The 23,993-nt window shown below is 37.8% G+C and overlaps 1 protein-coding gene across 2 annotated transcripts in view; it reads left to right on the top strand.

Moving 5' to 3' along the window:
• mapk12 (mitogen-activated protein kinase 12) overlaps positions 1–23,993 on the top strand; it is a 52,283-nt gene that overhangs the window by 20,648 nt on the left and 7,642 nt on the right. For both annotated transcript variants that reach the window (XM_003221302.4, XM_016993869.2), the window contains exons 4-9: positions 1,080–1,191; positions 6,412–6,441; positions 9,649–9,696; positions 17,115–17,229; positions 19,986–20,057; positions 20,893–20,972. In XM_003221302.4, coding sequence (XP_003221350.1) covers positions 1,080–1,191; positions 6,412–6,441; positions 9,649–9,696; positions 17,115–17,229; positions 19,986–20,057; positions 20,893–20,972 — 457 coding nt within the window. The remainder of the gene's footprint in view (positions 1–1,079; positions 1,192–6,411; positions 6,442–9,648; positions 9,697–17,114; positions 17,230–19,985; positions 20,058–20,892; positions 20,973–23,993) is intronic.

Genomic DNA, 23,993 nt, shown 5'->3' with positions numbered 1-23,993 from the left:
CTTCAAGAATAATATCCATCCATCTTGCCCTTGGTCGGACCCTCTTCCTGTTTCCTTCAGTGATGATTTCCCCAGCATCATTATATTCTCCAAGCTTTCCTGTCATCTCATTATGTGGCCAAAGTACTTCATCTTTTCCTCTAATATCCTTCCCCCCAGTGAGCAGTCGGGCATTATTTCCTAGAGTATGGACTGGTTGGATCTTCTTGCGGTCCAAGGCACTCTCAGAATTTTCCTCCAACACCACAGTTCAAAAGCGTTTATCTTCCTTTGCTCGGCCTTCCTTATGGTCCAGCTCTCACATCCACAAAAATACCATTGCTTTAACTATGTGGACCTTTGTTGCCAGTGTAATGTCTCTACTCTTAACTATTTTATTGAGATTGGTCATTGCTCTCCTCCCAAGAAGTAAACAACTTCTGATTTCCTGGTTGCAGTCTGTGTCTGCAGTAATCTTCGCATTTAGAAATACAAAGTCTGTCACTATCCTCTACGATTTCTCCCTCTGTTTGCCAGTTACCAATCAGTCTGGTTACTATAATCTTGATTTTTTATGTTTAACTGCAATCCAGCCTGTCTGGATCTCATGTTGGCCATTCCTGCCTTTCTTCAGCGTAAATATGAGTTTTCTTAGCTGACTTACAAAAAATGTGTGTATTCCTTTCTATGAAATCTCTTCCCCAGTCGTTCATGTTCTGTAATAAACAAGCTAGAAAGTATTCTTATTTCCATTTAATCCATCCACAAGTTTTCTTTTGCTAACTAGTTTAAAAAAGGAATCCAGCTGTAATGGCATTATTTCAAATTGATATTTTTCTCTTAATTCTTGTAACTTTTGTAAATTCTTGTAAATTCTGGACTTTAAGAAAATTTTGAAAAAATGACAAATGGATAGACTGTGGTGTCCAATTTAAAAAATATCTCCTATTAATAAAGGCTTCTAAAAAGATCAACTCATTTGGGAAATGCAACAGTTTTGTTTTGTATCACTCTTTTATTTGTTTGAACAATTAACAGAAATTATTAATGCCATGGTTCGACCTTTACAATGTTTTGAATCTGTGTTCTTTTCTCTTTAGCTACATTGTCATGCCTTTTATGGGAACAGACTTGAGTAAAATAATGAAGCACGAAAAGTTAACGGAAGATAGAATCCAGTTCCTAGTTTATCAAATGTTAAAGGGGCTCAAGGTTAGTCCTCTCTTGTTGTTGTTGTTGTTAATGTTATTGATACACTGATATTTTCCTAACAACCCATGCTGACATTGCTATAGTTCACCTTCCACACAAATCCCATGGTTTGATTTTATTTCAATATAGGGTTTCTTCCAAACTGATACTATTCAGAATTGCCTGTGTAAACTTAATTTGACATGAGGTTTGAAGCAATAATGTTAAAATTTTGATCTAATGAAATATATTTTATATTCATGGAGCAATATTGACATGTTTACATTACTGATTTACTCACATCCTTATTTTATTTATTTATTTTATTTCAAAAATATTGAATGATTTAGTTTATTCCTCACAGCAATACCATATTTATTTGATTGAAAGATGCCATCAGTTGTAAGGCACACATTAATGTCAGTACCACTAACAGACAAAGTGACACACACACACACACACACACACACACTTAGGTCTAATGTGGTTTAATAAGCTAGGATTCCATTGCTTTTCATGTTGTGCAAATACAGCCAGCAGATTAACTTATCATTGACTTAAATGTGTAGTAGATTGAAATGAAAGAACAGATGTTCCTTATACCAATTTTGGGAAATAAAATTGCAAGAGTAATTGTTCCATTTGACCTTAAATTTTCTGCAGTTTAGTTGAGGATTACATGTAAAGTCCTATCAGACAGGTAGAGAGAGCGAGAGGACTGGAAGAAAAGAAGGAAGAGAGAGCAGAGAAATTGATTGGGTCTCCCTATGCTCAATAATTTCTTTTATAGAGCTATGTATGGATACTGTTGGCTCAGAAGCAGACACTTTTTACTGGATTTTAATAGTTCTGTGCTATATAGTTTGAAAGGCTCACTGTGAATGAAGTATGATTGCAGATTGACTTGATGTGCTGACTAAAAAAATGTTTTTTCTGAGGCAGTGGTATCCATTTTTAGATAACAGACATTTGCATACATAGAAAAAAAGGTATATGGGATGGTAATCTACATGCCAAATTTCAATAGTACTTAATTTTTTTTAACTTTCTCGTATGATCTCTCTCTGCCCACTACATAACCCCAGCCCAATCAGATCAAAGTGCTTAACATAACTCATGTGCTCTATGCAAATGGAAGAATGAAAAATAAAGGAGAGTATTTATCCTGTCATCAGCTGCACTCCATAACTTGGCTTAACTGGTATTTACTCAAAGCCAAACCAATCAGCTATGTCTGTAATTAAAGCTGTAAAATTTTCAAAAATGCTTTATTGCCAATGACCAGAATTCACTTGAGGACTTATGTCTTTAATAAGTGTACTTAACATCTATAGGCAATATAATTGATGTTTCGCAATGTCTAGTCAGTAAGAAACTGCTTTTACATTACTACATTGGAGAGGTAGCAAAGTGAGCATTGTGCATCCAGACCAATGCACAGTGAGATCCAGTATTCAATAGGACATTGCCAATGTGCATCAGAACACTTGTTGGTTTCCTATTATGCATCTTCACAATTCACTAACAGGGTTCTTTGGCACCTCTGTGACATAGCTAACAATGCATAAAGGTACACAATATAGGCTGTGATAGAGGAAACAGACTTTTGTTTCTGATCCAGATATATAGTTTTTAAATAATTATTTCTTTCCTATATGGCATTGGCTATTTTTCTCTATTTCCCTTTCCTTCAAAAATGGGCAATCTGGGAATCAGCCAAGCAATTTGAAGTATACATGGCAGGGCCAAGGAAGGACAATTGTACCTGGTAGGGTAGAAAGTACAATTTTCGTGCCTGGTAGGTCGGAAACGTGATTTTGCTGCCCCATCACACATTTATGGCTGAAATGATCCATTATCTCAGTCGGAAATGAAGATGCAACAGTAATAAGAGGGTAAAGTTCTCTCAGTTTTTTTAAAAAATCTGAGTCAGGATTCCAGTTTACATAAGAGCATCAGTGACTAAGAAATCATTTTCAACACAAAACAGAAGTTCACCATGTTGCCCTAATTCCTCTCTCACACACACTGTTTCTTGTGTTTTGTAGAAGCTGCTGAGCTACAGCAGACTGAATTGCACTGAGATATGTTATTTTTGAAAACATCCCAATAAAAGTACAGAAAGAATGAGAGAGAGATAGAGCGTGTGCCATTTGGAAAAAAAAATGTGTTTTGTTTGACAGACAGAACACAGCTTGGAAAAGTAACTTCTTTGGCCTTTAACTCATCATTAGCCAGCATAAGCATTGTCTGTGCAGAGTGGGGTTTCTAAGAGATGTCATCCCAAAAGTTTCTTTCCCCAGCTTTGAGGCGGTGAACAAAGTCCACAGGGAAATATTAGGAGATAGCTTGACCTGCCCTTGACAAACAGGATTGCCAACTTTTAACTATGACATCTTATCTCCAGACATTTTTTGGCTGTGTGTTTTGTTTTATTGGGCATATTTGTTCCCCACCAGAGCAGTACAATTTGATCTGTATGAACACAACTTCCAGTACCATCCCTGATGGTTCCCAAATGTTTTCAGTATTGACATACTCACTCATGTGTGGTTAAATCAGCTTCAGTTGCACATGGATGAACAATAAGCTCGTAGTGGAGACATTATTTCCCTCTCCTGCAGCACACATAATTGCATATAGTATGTCTTTCCCTAGTTTGTATTCAACCTAAACAAATATAGTCTATCTGGAAAAAATATATCAGCAAGGAGCTTATCTACCTTGAGGGCCATTTCTCTGCCAGAGGAGTGATCACGCAAAACCAGCTTACACTGTCCTTGGTTCACCTTTGTGCCATTAAGTTATTCTGCTAAACATGTTCTATGTATGTTTGTTCCAAGGCTATTTGTTAGAGTTTATCTGCTCACATGCTCCTTTGAGTATACACAATCACTTCTGATCTTAAGAATACTCTTAGGATGACAAACAGTCCAAATCACAGTGCAGAAAGTGGGATTTATCGTGTTGTGCAGCCTCCACACATTTACATACCAACCATGAGCTATCTGTAATAGTCCCAAAAACTAATGCTAATTTTCTCTGAGAACAATACAGCAATTCGTCTTGGCTAGAATCTTGTGTTTTCTCTGAATGTGTGTGTATGTATCTTAATGTCCCCAGGTAAGTTCTGGTGACTCTATGGTTTTTTTTTAAAGGTTTCTTGAGCAAGAAATACCAACTCTAGTATTCAGTGATAGTCTTCCATTCAGGTACTAACCAGGGCTGACCCTGATTTGCTTCCAAGATCAGACAGGATTTGGTGCCTTTAGAGTGAATTCATTAAACTACTTCTCTTTCAGCTGACAGGTCATTGAGTTAAAATGGTCATTTTTGACCATTAGTCTGCAGACATCTTGGCCAAACTTGTTCTCACCCATTCTTCTTTGAGAATGGCTTATTGGTAGAACACTATCTTCTGAAAAGTAGAGGAGTTGTAATTGTCCTGAAATGCCACCAATCCCACTAATTTTTCAGTGAAGACCCCTGAAAACATTCAAGAAAGCTATCTTTTCTACATTTTTGTTAATAGGTAGTGACTTGGTTCCTCAAAAATAATCTCATCAAGAAACTTCCCCATTCTTCTTTCCACTTATAGCAACCTCTGTCCTGGAAAAGTTCCATTTCAGAAATACAGTCTCAAGACTCTCCCAGCCAACATAGTCATGCTGGTTAGAGAATTCTGGGAACTGCAGTCCTAATAAAGAAATTTTCCAAGGTCTGGGTGGAAGATTCTTCTAAACAATATGAAGACCTATCTGCACAGTACCAAAAACAAAGGATTCCCTGTGTTAAAAGGGGGGGGGTGTCTACATGACATTATGGTTAAATGCACGCTGATGCACTGCAACGGCTGAAAAACACGGGATAAAAGTTCCACTTTTATCTCAATTCCATCTGGAAAATATGCATATTTGCATCACTGTGTAATCCTGCACTCACGAAAAACATGTGATTTCCTTCCCTCCCCCCTGTGGAAACTGCTGCAGCACATGTCCGCCTTTTAAAAGCCCAAAACACACAGCTGATTAAAGGAAGCACAAATGGAGAGCAATTGGAATTCTCTGAAACTCTTTATTGTAAACTATATAATATTAAGCTGAGTTTGAATAAACAATTAGATTAAGGGAAAAATCTGACACAAGTTTGGTTTTTTTTAAATTCACTCTATTATGTGCTGAATCTCATATGCACACGTGTGAATCTGCTTATATTTATATTAAGCTTATTAAGCTATTTGCATGTCCTGCAGAAACAGTGAAGCTTATTAAGGCAGCCAGCTAGGGATAATTTCCCATTTGGATGTTACTTCATTGATTTGAATAAACCACTCTGAAGTTAAGTGATTGGGGACCTGTGATTTTGTATTCCAATGAGCACATTCTTTAAAAAAGGACAGGTTCTCATTCTGTTTATTCCAGAATAGACATATTGAAATCAAAGGGAGTGCTTTGGATGGAGGGGATGTGGCAAGGAAATATCTTGTTTTTTCTATAAAAGGTTAGATCTTGGATTGTTATTTAGGAAAACTCCTTTGGCCATTCCTTCCAGCAATAGGATTCCATAAGCTTGTGGTCCGCTTTCATTTCTGCAGAAAGCACCCTTGATATGCTATGGCAATGCACTCTTATTAAATTTCAGAGCTTTGTTTTGTCTACTGATGGTGGAGGGAAAAGTGAAGACTAATGTTTGCATGCATATAATAAAATTTAAGACTAGTACCAATCTTCCTAAACAAAGTGAAAACAAAAACAGAATCCATGTAGAACTGTGTTGTAGAAAAGCATAACCAACCATTACTCTGGCCTTGTGTGCAGTGTGTTTTATCACTGTGTTTAGTCTTTGCAGTGAAGAGAAAGCGACAGCAACATTTGAACTGTGCTAGTTAGGGAAAGTGTGGCTTCCTGTACATATAGATAAAGATGAAACACATTGGACTGTAACAATGAGATATCATGCTTATGTAGGTTAATGTCTTGTTTTACAAGGAACAATCCTTCTGGTTTATTTTGTACTGTGACAGAAAAACAACTCAGAGCACAGAAACACGACTTTATATATTACAATTTAGAGAATTCTCCAGCTTCCATTCAAAATGAAATCCATTAACCATGCTGGCTAGGAAATTTCTCAGAACTGTTTTCCAAAACAGTGCAAGTTCAGTCATAGCCCTTATTATTGTTTGACATGAAAAAAATTTTTAGTACCAAATGAAGTGCTGTTGTTTTTCTTTCCCTACAGTATATTCATTCATCAGGCATAATTCATCGGGTAAGTGAAATAACTAATTTCAGGTTTTTCTGTTTGTATATGTGTTGTATTAATATTTTATCATTATTTTAATTGCCTTTAAAATCTATTTGAAAGAATGTTTTAGTATGATTATTGGTTTAGTTGTTATATTTTAACTGTATGTATTCATTATTAACTTAAAATTTTTCTGGATTCATTTCCAACCCACAAGAACCCTCTAGGTGATGAACAAATAAAAACAATTAAAGTAATTCAGAGGTGGAAAACAGTTTTTTACAAAACATATTTAAATTCTGTTTTAAAAGTATCCTAAAAATCTAAAATCCAATTTTCAACTGTTAAAACAAAACATTTTCAAACATTTAATTCCTTACAGAAGAGCACTATTTTGGCTGCCTGCTTGAAGTGTACAAGAGCTAGGGCCAGCTCATTTTCCTTGGGTGGAGAGTTCCATAGATGAGGTGTAGCCACAGAAGAAGCCTCATTACGTGTCGCCACCAACCTTACTTCACAAACTGTTAGGATATGGAATAGAGCCTGCTCTGAAGATTTCAAATGTTTTAACAGGCATATATGAGAGGAGATGGTCTCAGATATCCTGACACAATTTATTTATTTACTTCCAGCATTTATACCCCGCCCTTCTCACCCGGGGGGACTCAGGGCGGCTTACAACAGTTGGCAACATTTAATGCCAAGAACATGATAATAAAACAAAAACAGTACATATAATCAATTAAAACTATAAAAATACATCATTAAAATACATTATAAAATTAAAACATATGTAAATTAGATCCATTTGTCTAAAAACCTCATGCTTCAGCCTTCAATCGGACCATGTCGACGTTATCATATTACTCGTTAAAAGCACACAGCCATGTTTTCACAGCCTTTCTGAAACCCAGAAGAGTTGGGGCTTGTTGGATATTTGTGGGGAGGGTGTTCCACAGCCGGGGAGCCACCACCGAGAAGGCCCTGTCCCTCGTTCCCACCAGCCGCACCTGCGAGGCAGGTGGGACCGAGAGCAGGGCCTCTCCAGATGATCTTAGGGATCTAGCTGGCTCATATGAGGAGATACGTTCGGATAAGTAAATTGGGCCAGAACCGTTTAGGGCTTTATAGGTCAAGACCAGCACTTTGAATTGGGCTTGGTAGCATATCGGCAGCCAGTGGAGCTGGCTTAGCAGGGGGGTGGTACGCTTCCTGTATGCCGCCCCAGTTATTAATCTGGCTGCCGCCCGTTGTACTAGTTGGAGCTTCCGGGCCGTCTTCAAAGGCAACCCCACATAGAGAGCGTTGCAGTAATCCAAAAGGGGTGTAACCAGAGCGTGGACCACCGTGGCCAAGTCAGACCTCCCAAGGAACGGGCGCAGCTGGCACACAAGTCTCAGTTGCGCGAATGCTCCCCTGGCCACCGCCGAGACCTGGGGCTCCAGGCTCAGCGATGAGTCCAGGATCACACCCAGACTGCGAACCTGTGTCTTCAGGGGGAGTGCGACCCCGTCCAACACAGGCTGTAACCCTATTCCCTGTTCAGCCTTGCAACTGACCAGTAGGACCTCTGTCTTGTCTGGATTCAAGATGTTTGGAGCTTTGTAGATCGAAACCAGCACCTTGAATTTAGCTCAGAAGCAAATTGGAAACCAGTGCAGTTCTTGCAAGACTATTTTGTGGTCTTCAAAATGCACACTGACACCAGTTGCTAGCTGTACCTTCCAAACAATTCTCAAGGGCAGCCCCAATTAGAATACCATAAAGTTTTTATGGTATTCTAATTGAGAGGCAATTAAGACATGAATCTTTGTGGACATATCTGCCTTTCCCAAGAAGGGATATAGCTAGCACACCAAACAAAGCTAAGCAAAGGCACTCCTAGCCACTACAACAAACTGGCTTTCCAGGAGCAGCATTGAGTCTGAGAGCTTTTGATATTACAATTACACGTTATGAACCTGATCTTTCGGAAGGAGTACAATTCTATCCAGAACAGGCCGTGATCCCAATCCTAGGGTGGTTTTCCTATTGGACAACAAACAGCGCATTTATCTTTTTAGATTAAGGCTTAGTTTTTGTCACTAGCATCGAGTCCTTCACTGCATGCAAAAAAACAATAGCTTTCTTGACATTAGTTGTAAAGCAGAGACAAAGCTTGGGAATATTGTACCCAGTTTCATAACTCTGGATGGCATCTCCCATAAATGTTAAAAAGCATAGGGGACAGTACTGAACTCTGTGGAATCCCATAGCCTGAACAGTGATTGGAGTTAGCTAGAATTCCCTGCAGTGTATGGCCAAAACAAAGCTCGCAAGAGGAGGGGCATTTGTAGAAGTTACAGAGTTTCTCCACAAAACTTGCAAACTTGTTCAGGCCAGAACCTTCTCGCGTCTACTCTACAAAGAATACTGACCAGAACAGGAAAATCTAAAATCCCCTATTCTTGATATTTCTTGATTCCTTCACAATACATACTATTTAAACTGTCACAGTTTAAAGACAACCTAAAACTGTTTCCTTTTTGTAGTTAGTTCAGAAATTATTGCTGGTATTGTGTTGTAAATGTCACAGTGTGAACATTCCTTTGTAGTTAATTATCAAGAAGGGGGAAGGGAGAGAAGAAGAGAGCTCTTTCTTCAGTTTTCTCATTAAAAATATTATAATGAGCTGCTGAATATATATATATTGTTGTGTCTTAAATTATAAGGAGCCAAAGTTCAGCCTTGGTCACCATGCCAGCTCTGAACCAAACAAAGGTACTGCCTCTGTAGGGTTGATACCAACACTAGCATGCTTGGCCTTTCATCTAGGCCTGACCTATTTGGGCTTAGCACTAAAACTAAAGAGGCATGGAGCTTTTCTCACTGGCCTGTCACAATTTTAAGTTAGTTTTCAGAATTTTATCTGCAAATTCAACAGGTTTCAGACATTCAATTGAAATACATAGCTTGATGTTTGGCTTCTTTTAGTTTTCAGTGCTGTTACTGCTTACTGCCTCTGTTTCTTTATGGCTCAGTTACCACAGGCATCACTCCCGGTGCTCTGATTTGGGCAACCATCCAGTTCATATGCATGCAGGCTGCCACTGCTTGTTTTTGGCTGCTTTTCGTGATCTGCCAGAAATGTTGGCCTCATTTGAAAAGAAACACTGAATATATTTAAAACTGCGTTTGTTCTGTCTATAGAGAATTCCATTTCAGAGCTGTTTTTAAATAATACGTTTATAGGACCTAAAACCTGGAAATCTAGCAGTAAATGAAGACTGTGAACTGAAGGTAAGAAATGTCAATGTCATACTGCCTTTCCTTATAATAACTGGAATTTGAAAGTATGTCAAGTGAAACAAATGTGGTTCTGTATCATGATAGCTGATGGTCATCTGTACTGAAATAGTGGATATTGTGTTCACAAAAATGACATACATTTATTCTGCAGTACTGGCCCTAACATTAGGTAAAGTGAGGAAACTACCTCCTGATTGATCCTTCTGCACTTCTTAATCATTTCATTCTATGGGGAGATAATTCAAGGGCCACGTGTATGTTAGCATATCAACAAAACCTTTGTTTCCTTAGTACATCGTGGAAAACTGGCATGTTAATTGATCTGAGGATAATAATTTAGAGCCAGTTTTAAGCTTTAAGTGTTCCATTGTGGTCTTCCATTTTGGAAGACATTTTAGAATACTAAAATTTGGAAATTTCTAAAAACCCTTGTAGAAATTGGCACTGTTAAAAAAATCACTGCAAAGTAAAAAGGATTTGCCAAATTAATTGCTAGTTTTGTCCATCCACCTTGGGTATTGCCTTAATTTTTGCTGCAGCACCTTCGCTGGATTTGAGCTGCTAAACTACTATATATATATCTGCAAGGAAATATAGGAAGAGAATGTAAATGATGAAAATAATATTTGTATCTGAATGCTAGGAACTGTTGCAGTCAAAAAAAGTCAAAGAAACCCAAATAGACATGTTGTCTGACATTGTTGAACTCTTAGATTTATATAAGATAGATATTGACTATATTATTTTAACTTTCTTTGTTTTTTAAAAAAAAAGTCAGTGTAAGTTAAAAGTTTGGCACAGGATTGGATCCAGACTTAGCTGCTTAAGATGAGACTATCTGGACTCCCCCAACACTTCTCTACACACCATCCCTTGTCTACCCTTAAAAAAGACTGGGAGATCCTACTGAGTAGGGTAGATATGTGCACCCCGCAAATTAGAAAATACGCTGCCTGGCTTTTCACAGATTCCCCCTTTCTTCCTTAATTCTAGTGTCACAGCATGATGCTCTATGGCAGTGGTTCTAAACCTCGGGTCCCCAGATGTTTTTGCCCTACAACTCCCAGAAATCCCAGCCAGTTCACCAGCTGTTAGGATTTCTGGGAGTTGAAGGCCAAAAACACCTGGGGACCCCAGTTTGAAAACCACTGCTCTTGGAGACATTATTGGGGAAACTGCAGGGGATGCTGTGGGAAAGAGGGAGAGGAGAAATCAGATTCTACCTGATCAGGATCCAGCACAGTATTGCAACTGGTTTGAGAAAGTCAAGAGACTTAGAAGACTGAAAGTGGACAAATTAATTTTGTTTTACTGCCTTTGTCATTCTGTTGTAGATTTTTTTAAGTTAATAACAACAACAATAATAATAGTAATAATTTTATTTCTTATCCGCCTTTCCCCATGGCTTGAAGCAGGTCACAGTTAGATGTGAATTGGATGTGTTTGTGATGTCCTCTCTGATGATATGTCAATAAATAATATGCCATGAATAGGCCTTTTCAGAGTAATGTTTTGTTACTTGCAAAAGTGTCATTTAGCATGAACAAGGACATCAAAACTAAGTGGACAGCTGCATTTCTCTGAAACAACAGCCCTTGTTTCAACACAAGTGATTCTTTGGATAGTGCTGAAACTCATGTCAAGCACAAAGAGTGAGCGTTTCCCCCCAGTGTATGTTAATGAGGAATGCATAAGTGAAATAACTATTTCCTCGTGGAAATGAGAAATCATAGCATGATTTGGTGAGATAAGAAGGGATTAATCATTCTACTCCACATTTCTCCCCCCCCCCCCCCATAACGTCTCTTCCTCATCATTCCTGTGTTCCCGTGAAAGGTGGCAGCATTGATCCTGCCATACCTTCTTAAATGTTTTTTACACAATGTTCAATTTGCCTTAGGGCTTTTTGCTTTGTTGCAGAGGAAAAACTGCTGGTCCAGAGGATATAACAGGTTGAAGCCTATGGAGTCATTTGCTACTGTTTCACTATGTGCAGTAGTCCCCAAATCCCTTACTCATGGCAGCACCACCAAATGTACTGCACACTGGGGAAAATTGTTCACCCATGCATCTACCTTATTCCCCACTTTTTAGTTTCTCATTTTCTACGGTAAAGGGAAAGGTTTTCTCCTGACCTTAATTCCAGTAGTGTCCAACTGAGGGTTGGTGCTCATCTCCATTTCTAAACCGAAGAGCCAGCATTGTCCATAGTTGCCTCCAAGGTCATGTGGCCGGCATGACTGCATGAAGAGCCGTTACTTTCCCGCTGGAGCGATACCTGTTGATCTACTCACATTTGCATGCTTTCAAACTGCTAGGTTGGCAGAAGCTGGGGCTAACAGCGGCAGCTCACCCCACTCCCCAGATTCGAACCGTCAACCTTTCAGTCAGCAGGTTCAGCAGCTCAGCGGTTTGACCTGCTTTACCACCGGAGGCTCCTCTCATTTTCTAGTATATCAAAATTATAGTAAGGGCCCTTCTATACAGGCCTGAACCCTGATATTGCTTCCGGATTATTCTGAGGCACTCAAAGTCTGCTTCGGGCATATCCGGTTTAACCCAGAGTAAACCTGGATTTCAATAAGGTCCAGATCTTTGAAGATATGGGCCCTGTGGGAGTTGACGTTTGGATCGTCCTTTGCAATCCTGAAGATCAATTTCCACACCATCTTGGTTTTTTGGGTTCCAGGAGCCGAAGAATTAGGATGGCACTGCCACCCTCCTCTCCCTCACCCTCTTTTCTATCATTAAATGAGTTAAAAGTAGAAAGTTTTCATTGCTGGAGGCTTCAAAGTGCTCAATTGGGGCTGGAAATGCTGCAACAGAGCTCATTTCCAAGTGCAGTACAGTGCTTTGAAGCCCCTAGCAATGTTAACTTTCTACTTTTAATGTTTTTAATGATAGAAAAGGGGGCAAGGGAGGGCAAGAGGCCGGTACCCATTACCCCCCCCCCCCCCCCATGCCAATGCTGGCTTGGTATAGGAGGGAATGTATCCACCTCCCTAGTAAAATCATAGGGTTTGCGGCTACTGTGTGGCCTGAATTTTAAATGCTGGTTTCTCTCTGGATTTTGCCATTCCCTAAATTTTCAATGACCATCATCAAAACCAAAGGCCAGATCCAGATGTCTGGCATGTTTTAGTCTATGTGCTTTGGAAAGTTACGTGATGTGCTATTGCCATAATTCCTCAGTTTAACATCTGTCCTGGGCTTTATTTGTTTATGAGGAGGAACTTTCTCATGCAGGGAGTTATAGTGTGATTACAATTAAAATTTGGGCCATAATGTTTTGTATTTTTTTTTCTCTACTTCAGTTAAGGTTTTGAGGGATACAATGGCATGCGCAATTGTCTATCCACTGAGGTTTGACTCCAGGACCCCTTGTAGATGCCAAAATCCATAGATGTTCAAGTATTTCCAGTGGCATAATAAAACAACAAAGTTAAATTATGCTTTTGAATTTTTATAAAAGATATATATTCAAGCTATAGATAGTTAAATCCATGGATGTCAAATTTGAGATATGTAGATATGTACATAAAATTAAAAACTTTTAGCTAAATTCTAAATTGAAACTGACCCCATTTTCTTTTGATAACTATGCCTAGAATATCGCATCTGAAACTGGGCCGTTCATGACCGCCACTCAAAAATAGACTATAGCTATTCAAGCAATAGGGAAATAAACTTTGTAAAATGAAGGTTTTGTGAATGTAAGGAAATTTGAGCTATTGATGAAGTGGGCTCAAAAGCACTATTATATTGCTATGATGAGAACTAGCTGCGTACCACTCTCAGTGAACAGCGATCCTCCATAAGCCTATTATCTACGAAGAAATTGTAGTGTAAAGCACTGCTGTCAAAGCAAGTGGATGTTATTAACCCCAAGTCATTTTAGAGTGAAGTGTAGGCCCTGTGGAAAAATTACCACCTCTTAGAAAAGGGTTGAAGTGCTGCTGATTGCATCGAATCTCTAAATGTGATAGTACGAAGATATCATGTGTAGCCCCATTAAAAATCCTTTCAAATGAATACTGCCTATTGTTTGGTCGTGGTTTGTGAAGCACCTTGCAAAACAATGCTGACACCTCCAGACTTAAAAAATAATACTTTTATTTTAAATACATTTCCAGAAATTATACATGATAAAGAACCCAGCACTAAGACATTTTGAACCAGAGAATTCAGTCCCATCTTACAATCCAACATTATTTTGCCTTTCTGCGGTAGCAAGAAAAGTAGTGTGTATCAGATGGTTTTGAGCAGACAGACAGCAAGAAGTAAAAAGTTTGAGTAGTTATCCTTCCTTTTTATGATTCTCATAGAATTTGGGGAGCTAAAGTCCAAAAAAAAAGAAAGAAAGAAAGAAAGAAAGAAAGAAAGAAAGAAAGAAAGAAAGAAAGAAAGAAAGAAAGAAAGAATGAATTTCAAATTCTGTATGAAGGATCTGAAAATGTCTTGATTTGTGGAGATCATTGCTTATTGTTTCAGCATATCAGGTGAGTTTAAGAGGCAACTCCCAGCATTTTTTACCATTGGTTATTTTGATTAGGGAGGAGCCCCCAGTAGCACAGTGGGTTAAACCCTTGTGACAACAGAACTGCTGAGCAAAAGGTTGGCGGTTTGAATCCGGGGAGCAGGGTGAGCTCTCATCAGTCAGCTCCAGCTTCCCATGCGAGGACATGAGAAAAGCCTCCCACAGGATGGTAAAACATCTAGGCTTCCCCTAGACAGCGTCCTTGCAAACAGCCAATTCTCTCACACCAGAAGTGACTTGCAGTTTCTCAAGTCGCTCCTGACATGAAAAAAAAATTGATTAGGGCTGATAGGACTTGCAGGCCAAGTATATCTGGACTGCTGTGTGATTCCCACTCTGGTTATGTGCAAATGGAACTTTATGCAAAGCTGTATTTAAGTGCACACAAGGCTTCATGAGCCCCCTCTGGATGTACAGCTAAAATATACCTTTGCAACTTCTTCTAAAAACTGTGACTAATGCACTGAGCCCTTGGCATTCACCAGGGTTTGGTTCGAGAACCTCCCATGGATACTGGAATCTGTGGATGACCAGACCCCCTGAATATAAAGTGGTGTACTAAAATGGTGACCCTTATATAAGATGACAAAATCAAGCTGTCTCTTAGTAATCCAAAGCAATATAGTCTAAAGCTTGTCCCAAAATACAAAGGCAGTTTAAATCTATAGGCAAAACTTGAGCAAAAATACAAAACAAGAACACGAAGAACTCCCAGAATAGTTGAGTCCCAACACCAAGACTTGAAACAAAAACCAGAGAACTCAGGCCATGTTTGAAAGCCACGTTGCCTGAACTGAAATCAGAGTGCCCATTGGCTCCTAATAAACAGACATGAAACCATTACGTCTGCCCTGAAATTTCTGCTTCTCTGTGTTGATCTACGAAGCTGGCTATCTGCTCTAATCTGCAAGCGTGCCTCCTTGCTTAGGTCAGTATCACCAGGCGCTTTCTCGTAAATTTGCATCAGAATGAATCCCAGGAAAGCCCACAATCCCATCTGACTCGTAAGTCATCAGTGAACCCATCAGCCCTTGGCTGCTGTCACTGCTGCTGAGCTACAACAAGTTGATCATTAGAGTCTTTCTTTTAAAATTTGTGACAAAACAATTGTGAAGGCATAAGCTGCCTTTTAATTGATTCAGAGGCCTGGTTCATCTTTCAGTTTTGCTTCATTTAATTTCATTTCATTTCTTACAATTTAAAATGCAAATTACCAGTTCCACCATTTATTCAATCATGTCTTTTCTGTAAGAAGGAGGAAGTAGTGTAAGTAGTAGCTTGAGTTCAAATTGAAGTGTACTTGAAACATCCAATTTATGGCTTTGAAGATCTTCTTTCACTTTGTCTGGGAACTCTCATTTAGCACTTGAGAGAAATCTACCACCCAAATAATTCTACACTGTATCTCTTTATATTATTTTTATGTCCAAAAAGCAGCAGTAAATTGCAGTCCAGTCCAGTATGTCTAGATTCATTATCTCATTTTGACCACCCCCCACCTTGGTAAATCATATCCATTTAGTTGCTCAAACTGTTGATCAGTCCATTGTTTCTCATTGAGGCATTTCAAAAACATTACTGCATTATAACTAAGGATAATGTTCTCAACCAAATACCTTTTGATACAAGCAACTTTAAAATGATTCATTCAATAACTTCATTCAGTAGATAGCTTCTTCCTTATTAAAGAAGGCATTACAAAATTAAGATCCAGAAATTTTAAGGTTATTTATTTTATCTCTGTACAATTAGATTTGTCCTCATTTCAACTCTATATGAACAAACAACAACAACAACATTTTATTTGTATACTGCTCTATCTCCCCAGAAGGGACTCGGGGAGGTTTTCAACATGGCAAAGCATTCAATATCAATACAAAAGAACATATGACAATGACATAGTAAAAAAAAACATAAGCATAACTCATTACAATTAAAACCAGTTCAAACCATCCATTGGGTGAATTCGGATACCAATGGTCTCCGTCTTCAAAGGCAGCCCCACATAGAGCATGTTGCAGTAATCCAATCTAGATGTAACCAAGGCATGGACCACCATGGCCAAGTCAAACTTCACAAGGTATTATCACAGCTGGTGCAAATCTTTGACTGTGCAAAGGCTGTGAAAAAGATGACATGGATGAATTATATCTTTCTAACATATATAGAATATACCATGGGGGTTTTTTAAACTGTCCTATTAAATGTAGCAGCATTAAATTCCATCAAAACAGTAGATTATACTGTTTTGCTTGTACTGATAAGCTCGGAGAAGAAAAATAGCAATCCCAATAGCTTCTGTGATAAATGTTCATGAATCCTTTTTCCACTTCTATTTAATTTCTCTCTCCTTGCCACCCTCCACCATTTATCAAGGCATTTACCATAGCATAAATCTTAGCTAATAGGTCTTGAGAATTGTCATCAAAAAGTGCTAATTCCCATAGCATTAATTTCTCCTTTAATTTACGTAGTCTAATGGTTGATCCTTGACTTAGAAAACAGATGCCGGGAGAAAGCCCTGGAACTAATTAGGTTCTGAAACTTCCCTTGATCAAGTGGAATGAGCTCTCAGAAAGAAAGAAAAAAGCAAATTTGAAACTTAGTGTAACACAGCAGCTCAATTCTGTCACCAATTTGATAATGGAAGAGTGTAGAAATCAAGTAGTATGTATGTTTTTTCTAATGTCACATCAGTTACAGGGACAAAGCATCCAGGCAATGTGTTCTCTGTTTTCCAGATTTGCTAATCACTGACTTAATTCCTATCAATTTCAGTAAATCTGCTCCATGTATAAGCAATGCAGGATTCAACTTTATGATCAATTTGAAATTGTAAATTGCAATTTGTCTTTTGGTTGCTCTGTAACAGATTTTGGATTTTGGCCTAGCAAGACATACAGATAGTGAGATGACTGGCTACGTGGTCACCAGATGGTACAGAGCCCCAGAGGTTATACTGAATTGGATGCATTATACACAAACAGGTACATTTTGTGGTTGTACTAAGATTAATGCTAGCTTTCTACAATGAACTTTCCCCCACTGCTGATTACAAAATCTTAAATTGCCTGTTTCCAGTTGCATTGGAGTGTCATCACTACAAAAGGCTATACTATGCTTATATTGGTTTCTTCGTTCAATAATCCAGCCAGAACACTTGGTATATTATCAAATACTTTCTGTTGTACTTATTGTGCTTGTCAATACAAATGCCTTTATCAAAAAGTAAGGTAGCTATCAAGCTTTAAATCCCATGAAGTCACCAACAGACCAGATAGGCTTTCTGCCACCCTTGAATCTGGGATACGTTTTAACGTAGTTCTTTTGGGATTATTCTATTTTATCATGGCATCAGCGATCTTTATTATCTTCTTACATTGTCATCTTACATTACATTTCATTTCATGTTTAATGCCTTTTAGTCTAACTTACAAGATTTTATCATGTGGTTAAATGTGTTTGATATGTTACATCATGCTTATCTATGCTTTAACTTTGTTATTCTTTGGTCAGTCTTATATAGTTTTAGATTGCTTTATTGTATTTGATTTACTTAATATCTGTTTGTTTTGGCATTGAATGTTTGGCAATTTATTATATTGCTGGAAATTAATCTGAGTCCCCTCGTGGAGATAGGGTAGGTTATCAATGAAGCATTGTTGTTGTTGTTGTTGTTTGTAATGAGCTGGTGTCCTTCACATGTATTGGATGGACCACAGCTCTCATCATCCCAGTCAGAATGACCAACTGTAGTGCCACACTTGTGAAGGGGAAGGTTAGGTGATCTTCATTAAACTCGAAGTCCTGGACAGTCATTTCTGCCCTGATCATCTTGGAGTAGAGGTGTTTTCCTTGCTTGTAGCTTTGTTCTTTTCTTTAAATTGCCATCCCGGATGTTGCATATTGGTAGCCCATCTGACCACTCAGTGCAGTTGATGAAAAAGTTCATATAATCAGTAAAGACTAAAAACACAGTAGAACGGCACCTCAAAATCATGATTACTGTTATTTCTACCAATGCTTGAAAGTGAAAGTAGATGTTTGTTGTAAAGACAAGGAACACCACTTTCTGGAAAGAGAAGTTGTCCAGAGACAATCAGAAATGTTGATCAAAAGTCAGGAGTTTTGTCATGTAGATATGGTTGTATAATGGGTTAATCTGAGATAATACTGTATAATAACAAGTCCACACTTATGGAAGTTAGAACAGTGACCCACAAGAATATCAATGTAATGAAATGATGCATCCATATTCATAATACAAGTATATGATTCTCACAATGTTTAATTTCAAAAACCATATTATCATACAAGATGGAGATCCCCTTAGCTGGAATTCCAACATTCAAAATACCCCAAAGATTTAAAATTGTTCCCGTGGGTTGCTAAAATAGTGACACATTTGCTTTTGATAGTTCAGTGGGCACAAACTTTGCTTCATGCACAAAATTACTACAAATATTGTGTTATAAAGCTACCTTTAAGCTATCTGTATAAGGAGTACAGACAGTCTCCAAATTACAAATCTGACTTACAATTGACTCGTAGTTAAGAATGGAGCTGAAACAACAGAAAGAGAAATCTACCCCTAGGAGGGGAAATTCACTCGTGAAAGAGTTATGGAGAAAAAGTGTCTCCACTGAAGCTTTATCTCCAATCCTTGTTTCCACAACAAGCCTTTTTTTTTCAAAATCCAATCAGTAGGACAGAAAGTGAGGCAAAATCTTCTGAACAGGGGCACAGATAGCAAAACAAACATCACAGGGGTGTTAGCCCTTCCCTAATGCTATCCAAAGCTATATATATTGGTGTTTAGACTTGGTCCCTGTCTCCAAGGCGTCCCATTATGTATATGCTAGTATTCCAAAATCTTGGTGGGTAAGTGGTGGTCAAAATATCTAATACTTTTGGCTCCAAGCATTTCAGATAAGGGATACTCAACCTGTATGACAGTTCTTAATAGTAACATGTATTTAAAATGATGCTGTTTGTAATAGCATTATTACATTCTGGTGAAGCTGAGTGGCTTGCGGCTGGATAATTTGTGAGTTCAAACAAACTGCAATCAGTTGCTCTTGATTCAAAGATATGGTAATTTTACAGCAACTGATTGCCAGATAGATCTGGTAGCCAGTCACTATTATTAATGTCTAAATTCTAGTTCTGTCATAGTACGTCTGCACTGTCAGCCTTAAAAATGAGATTGGTTTAAAAATTACACCTTATATTCATAACTAAATTAATAAGAAGATTTTGAAAAAGAACAAAACAAGTCAGTGTTCAAAGAAGCTCATATCAAAACTCATGTTTCATCAAAAATGCATGCAGTTCTCATTCACTGAATCTTATTAATAACAGACTTGATTTAGCAAAATATGACCTATGAACAATTTAACTTGGGTTTATTTTAGACCAGCAAAGCTGACCAATGTGGGATAGGGGAAAGTCAAAGAAATAGACAATGAAATGTTAGTGTCATTTATGTTCTCACAAGGGTTTAAATTACTAGGTTTTCTTTAAGCTATGAAAATAAAAATTACAACAGTAAACAACATATAAACTCCTTCTACACTGCCATATAAACCAGGATTTCAGGACAATCAGGATTTTATATAGCAGTGTAGAAGGTGTCTTTGCTTTAGTGTTTCTGCTTTCCTTTTAAAGCTATTGCTTTTCTTTCTGAATAAGTAGACTTTAGATTTGTCACACACATTTTTCGAAACCCTTTTCTGCATTTCAGTTGACATCTGGTCAGTGGGCTGCATAATGGCTGAGATGATAACTGGAAGGCCGCTCTTCAAAGGCAACGATCGTATCCTTTCATGACAAATATGTAGCATTAAGATGTAGAGATATTTTTGAATTCTGGTTTCAAAGTAGGTGAGTTCCAAAATGCTCTGAGCAAATAATCAGTTGAGCTATTTACCAAAAGCGTCAGGCCAGTTTTTATTGGGTTTTATGGCGTTCATAAGGAAGAAAATGTAATGTTTGTTGCAGATGCTTTGCATAATTCATTGCAGCAAGAAACCCCTATTTTAGGGCTATAACATTTGCCTTACAATATTGGCTAGCTTATACCGTGTCTTCTGTTTGTTGATGCCGGTTAAACTTTTTAGCTTTATATTTTAAAGAGAGCTTTTGTCTCTTTTTATCTGTTGCTCTGGAGGCCCTGAAGGGCTGAGAAGTGATTTCAATAAATACAAATCTGTGAATAGAATCTCAAATATTAGTCAAAGTCACGGATGCATGAAGGCCAAGGAAACTTGCCAGTGTTGAGAATTTTCAAACATTTGAAATTAGAATTGTTTTCCAGAAAGACATTTTAATTTTACCCAAATCTTTATTATGGCTGTGTAAAATTTATATTCAAGCCAAAGCTTTGGTTAAAAACTAAAGCTAAAAATGATCCGCCAATGAATTGTAAAGGTATCACTGCCCATCATATACCTAACTTTTTCTCCCCGGTGATTCCTAAGCAACTGTAGTCATTTCTGAGATGATACAGGAAGGAGAATCCATACAGAATGCTTCCTATTACACGATTGTGTCATGTCCCCATTTTCAAGGAAAGAGAATCAGATTCATGGCTTACGTTTTTCTTGTTGACAATACTGACTAAAGATTTGACTCCTGACTTTGGCATTCAGATTTGGACCAGCTCACAGAAATTATGAAAGTTACAGGCACACCAACTCAAGATTTTGTTCAGAAACTACAAAGCCAAGATGTGAGTAACTTCCGTCACCTGCTTTCTCAGAGCCAATTTTTAGAAATATCTGGTGCCACTGGCCTTTCTGCATTTCAGACCAGTAATTGCATTCTTGAATGGCATTTATTGTGTACTTTAAAAAAAATCTTACTGAACATTTAAAAAGTAGAAATCAGAGAAATCAGTCTTCCTGGTGTTATTAGCTTTCATCAGGCAGAATTTGACACTAGGAAGTCTACAATCTTTTTTTCATGGTGTTACTAGCTTTCATCAGGCAGAGTTTGACAGCAGGAAATCTTCAAACACAAAACTTCTTAGTGCGTAAGATGAAAATGTGCTGCAGTCCTAAGAGACTAAATTTATTTTTTAAAAATAGTATCACCTTATATTCAACTAAGGTATTTTCCAAACAATTACTATTTTATACCTTGGCTGGTAATATCCCCCCCTCAAGAGCTTTAATGAGGGGCTTATTTTGCTTTGCCATCTTGCCAAGGTCTCCATTTTGTCCAACAACAAGCAAATATAGGACTTAATAATTTACTAGTTATAAAAACAAGGAGGAATTTGTTTATTATTGTTTTAGGAATTAGTAGAATGTTATTATTAATTCTGGAAAACCAGAAATCTCCATAGGCTTTTGGAAACGTGACCCTTTTTGGAGATTAATTGGCATCCACACTATTTGGAATAATCATAACCTTTTTGTAAAGTATGATCTTCCTGAAAAGAGTTAAATACTCATTTGAGTGAATGTTCTCCTTAGTGGTAAATATCCACTAGTATTCATGCAAGGCAAATTAGGTTTTTCAGTTGTTAGACTGATATATCTGCTGTCTTTTTGAACTTTTAGGAACAAAGATGCGCCAATGCACAATATATATAGCAGATCTTCAGGACTGTTATTTCAGTTGCCCAAAATCATCTACTCTCCCCATAAAATACATTGCTTTTAAATCATACTCTCAAGAGACCAAAAATAGATAGTCTTTGTTAAAAGTAACATAGTTGATTTACTTACAAACTTTATGTATTCAGCATACAGGTACATTGCTTATTGGTTGAGAGTTTAAACCAGACATGGGCAAACCTCAAGCCTCCAGGTTTTTTGGATTTCAGCTCCCAGAATTCCAGGAGGCTGTTGGGAATTCTCGGAGTTGAAGTCCAAAACACACAGAGGCCTGAAGTTTTCCCATGTCTGCTTTAAACTGTAAGTTCTCTAAAGCATTCTGATTCAGTCTCTTATTTGTTGCATACAGACCAACACTTTCTTCAGTCTTAATACATTACTAAACATTGACTCAATACAGATTGATTGCACACTGCAGCATACTGAGACTAGTGACTTCTGACACTGACAATTGCATACATTGTACGGACTGACTTCTAAATTGTACTGACTTCTAAATTGTACTGTACTGCTTCTGATGCAAACTGACCTCTAAAATGGAGTCTCAGTCTAAATAGCCCCAGATCTGGTCACATGGTCTGTAGTCCCCCCCCCCCCCCACAACCTCAAACAACATAGAATTAAGGGGAAACTGCATATCACAATATACATACAATATAGTAAGCAATCTGAACTATATACATAACAAATAACTAGTATAGGAGGCTTGTAGAAGGTTTCTATTTCCAACAATTAAAAGTAGAAGGAAGATTATATAACAGCATTTAAAAGGAATAGAGTAAATAGAAATCAAAATCAGCATGCAGTGAGTGAGGGGTTTGTAGATTCGTTTATCTGTCTCTTAGTTTTGTTCTTATGGTGTAGGTGCGTGTCCTTGTTTGCTTTGTGTTTGCCAAGTAGTTCTTTATTTAAAAAATACAAAAATGGTAATTTGTGTAAATATGCTTTTGTTTGTTTTTCCTTTTCTTTTTTTTGTATCTGAATAAAAAATAAGGAATAGAGAAACAGTGACTCTCCAGAAGTTGTTGAGGCACAAGTTCAATCATCCCCACCCATTAGCCTTATTGAATAGGAATGATGAAAATTGCAATCCCTCAACACATTGAAGTTTCTAGTATCTATGCACTAAACACACTCATGTCTGGCCCAGAATAATTTGACCATAAGATGATGACGACAACAACAACAACAATAACTTTATTCTTATATCCCGCCACCATCACCCCAAAGGGCCTCGAGGTGACTTACAGATGGCACAAGGTGCCTAAAAACGACATAAAAGTGAGCACAGTATAAAATACAGTAAAATAAAACATATGCCACATATAAAACATCAATTCAGACTCAATCAAGCTGCGATCTACTTGTGGCAATAAATTACTGGCACAGATAGACTGTATTCAGTTCAGGGTATATAAGTCAAGCAATATAATTTCAGCACAAAAATATATGATGTTTACCTCTAAGAGCTATCATATTCAAAGTACTTTAGCTGGGATTCTGCATTAGGCATGCAGAGCCTAATGTTCCATGGTCATATTTCCATGCCATTTCCCCTTTCCAACAACTCTGAAGCCGCATGGGGCACTGCTAAATCCAGTACTAGCCAAAGGAAGGAAGACGGTGTCCAAGCTGTGGAAATGTAGCCAAAGGAATTAAAATGGGGTATCTCCCCTTTGTCATAGCAGTATGCCATGGGGCTTGACAGTTGCCTGGAAAGGAAAATTTTGGACAAGGCATTTGTATATTTCTCATTGAGCTATGTCTGAAACAAGACATGCACATGATCTTGAGTTCCATGTACATCTATAACCAACAAGTTTCTAGCCACTGGATTCCTATATATTTGTTTCCCATAATGAATAGTTTCCTTGGATTTACGAGAGCTGCTTCCTCATCTCCATTAAGAAAAAAACCAGTCATTTTATATTAAATACATTCTTTGTGGAAAATGAACATTACAGAAATTGACTTGCATGTCCTTGCACTCATCCTTTGATGCATTTCTCCTGACCCCAAACCTTGAATTTATAAATTGTATATACAATTTATATATATAATTGTATACAGGTATACCACCCACCAATAGTTTAAACTCTTGCTTGTGGCACCCAAACAAACTTACAACT

This window comes from Anolis carolinensis, chromosome 5 (genome assembly GCF_035594765.1).
Source record: "Anolis carolinensis isolate JA03-04 chromosome 5, rAnoCar3.1.pri, whole genome shotgun sequence".
NCBI lineage: Eukaryota > Metazoa > Chordata > Lepidosauria > Squamata > Dactyloidae > Anolis > Anolis carolinensis.
This window is presented reverse-complemented; position numbering and strand designations above follow the sequence as displayed.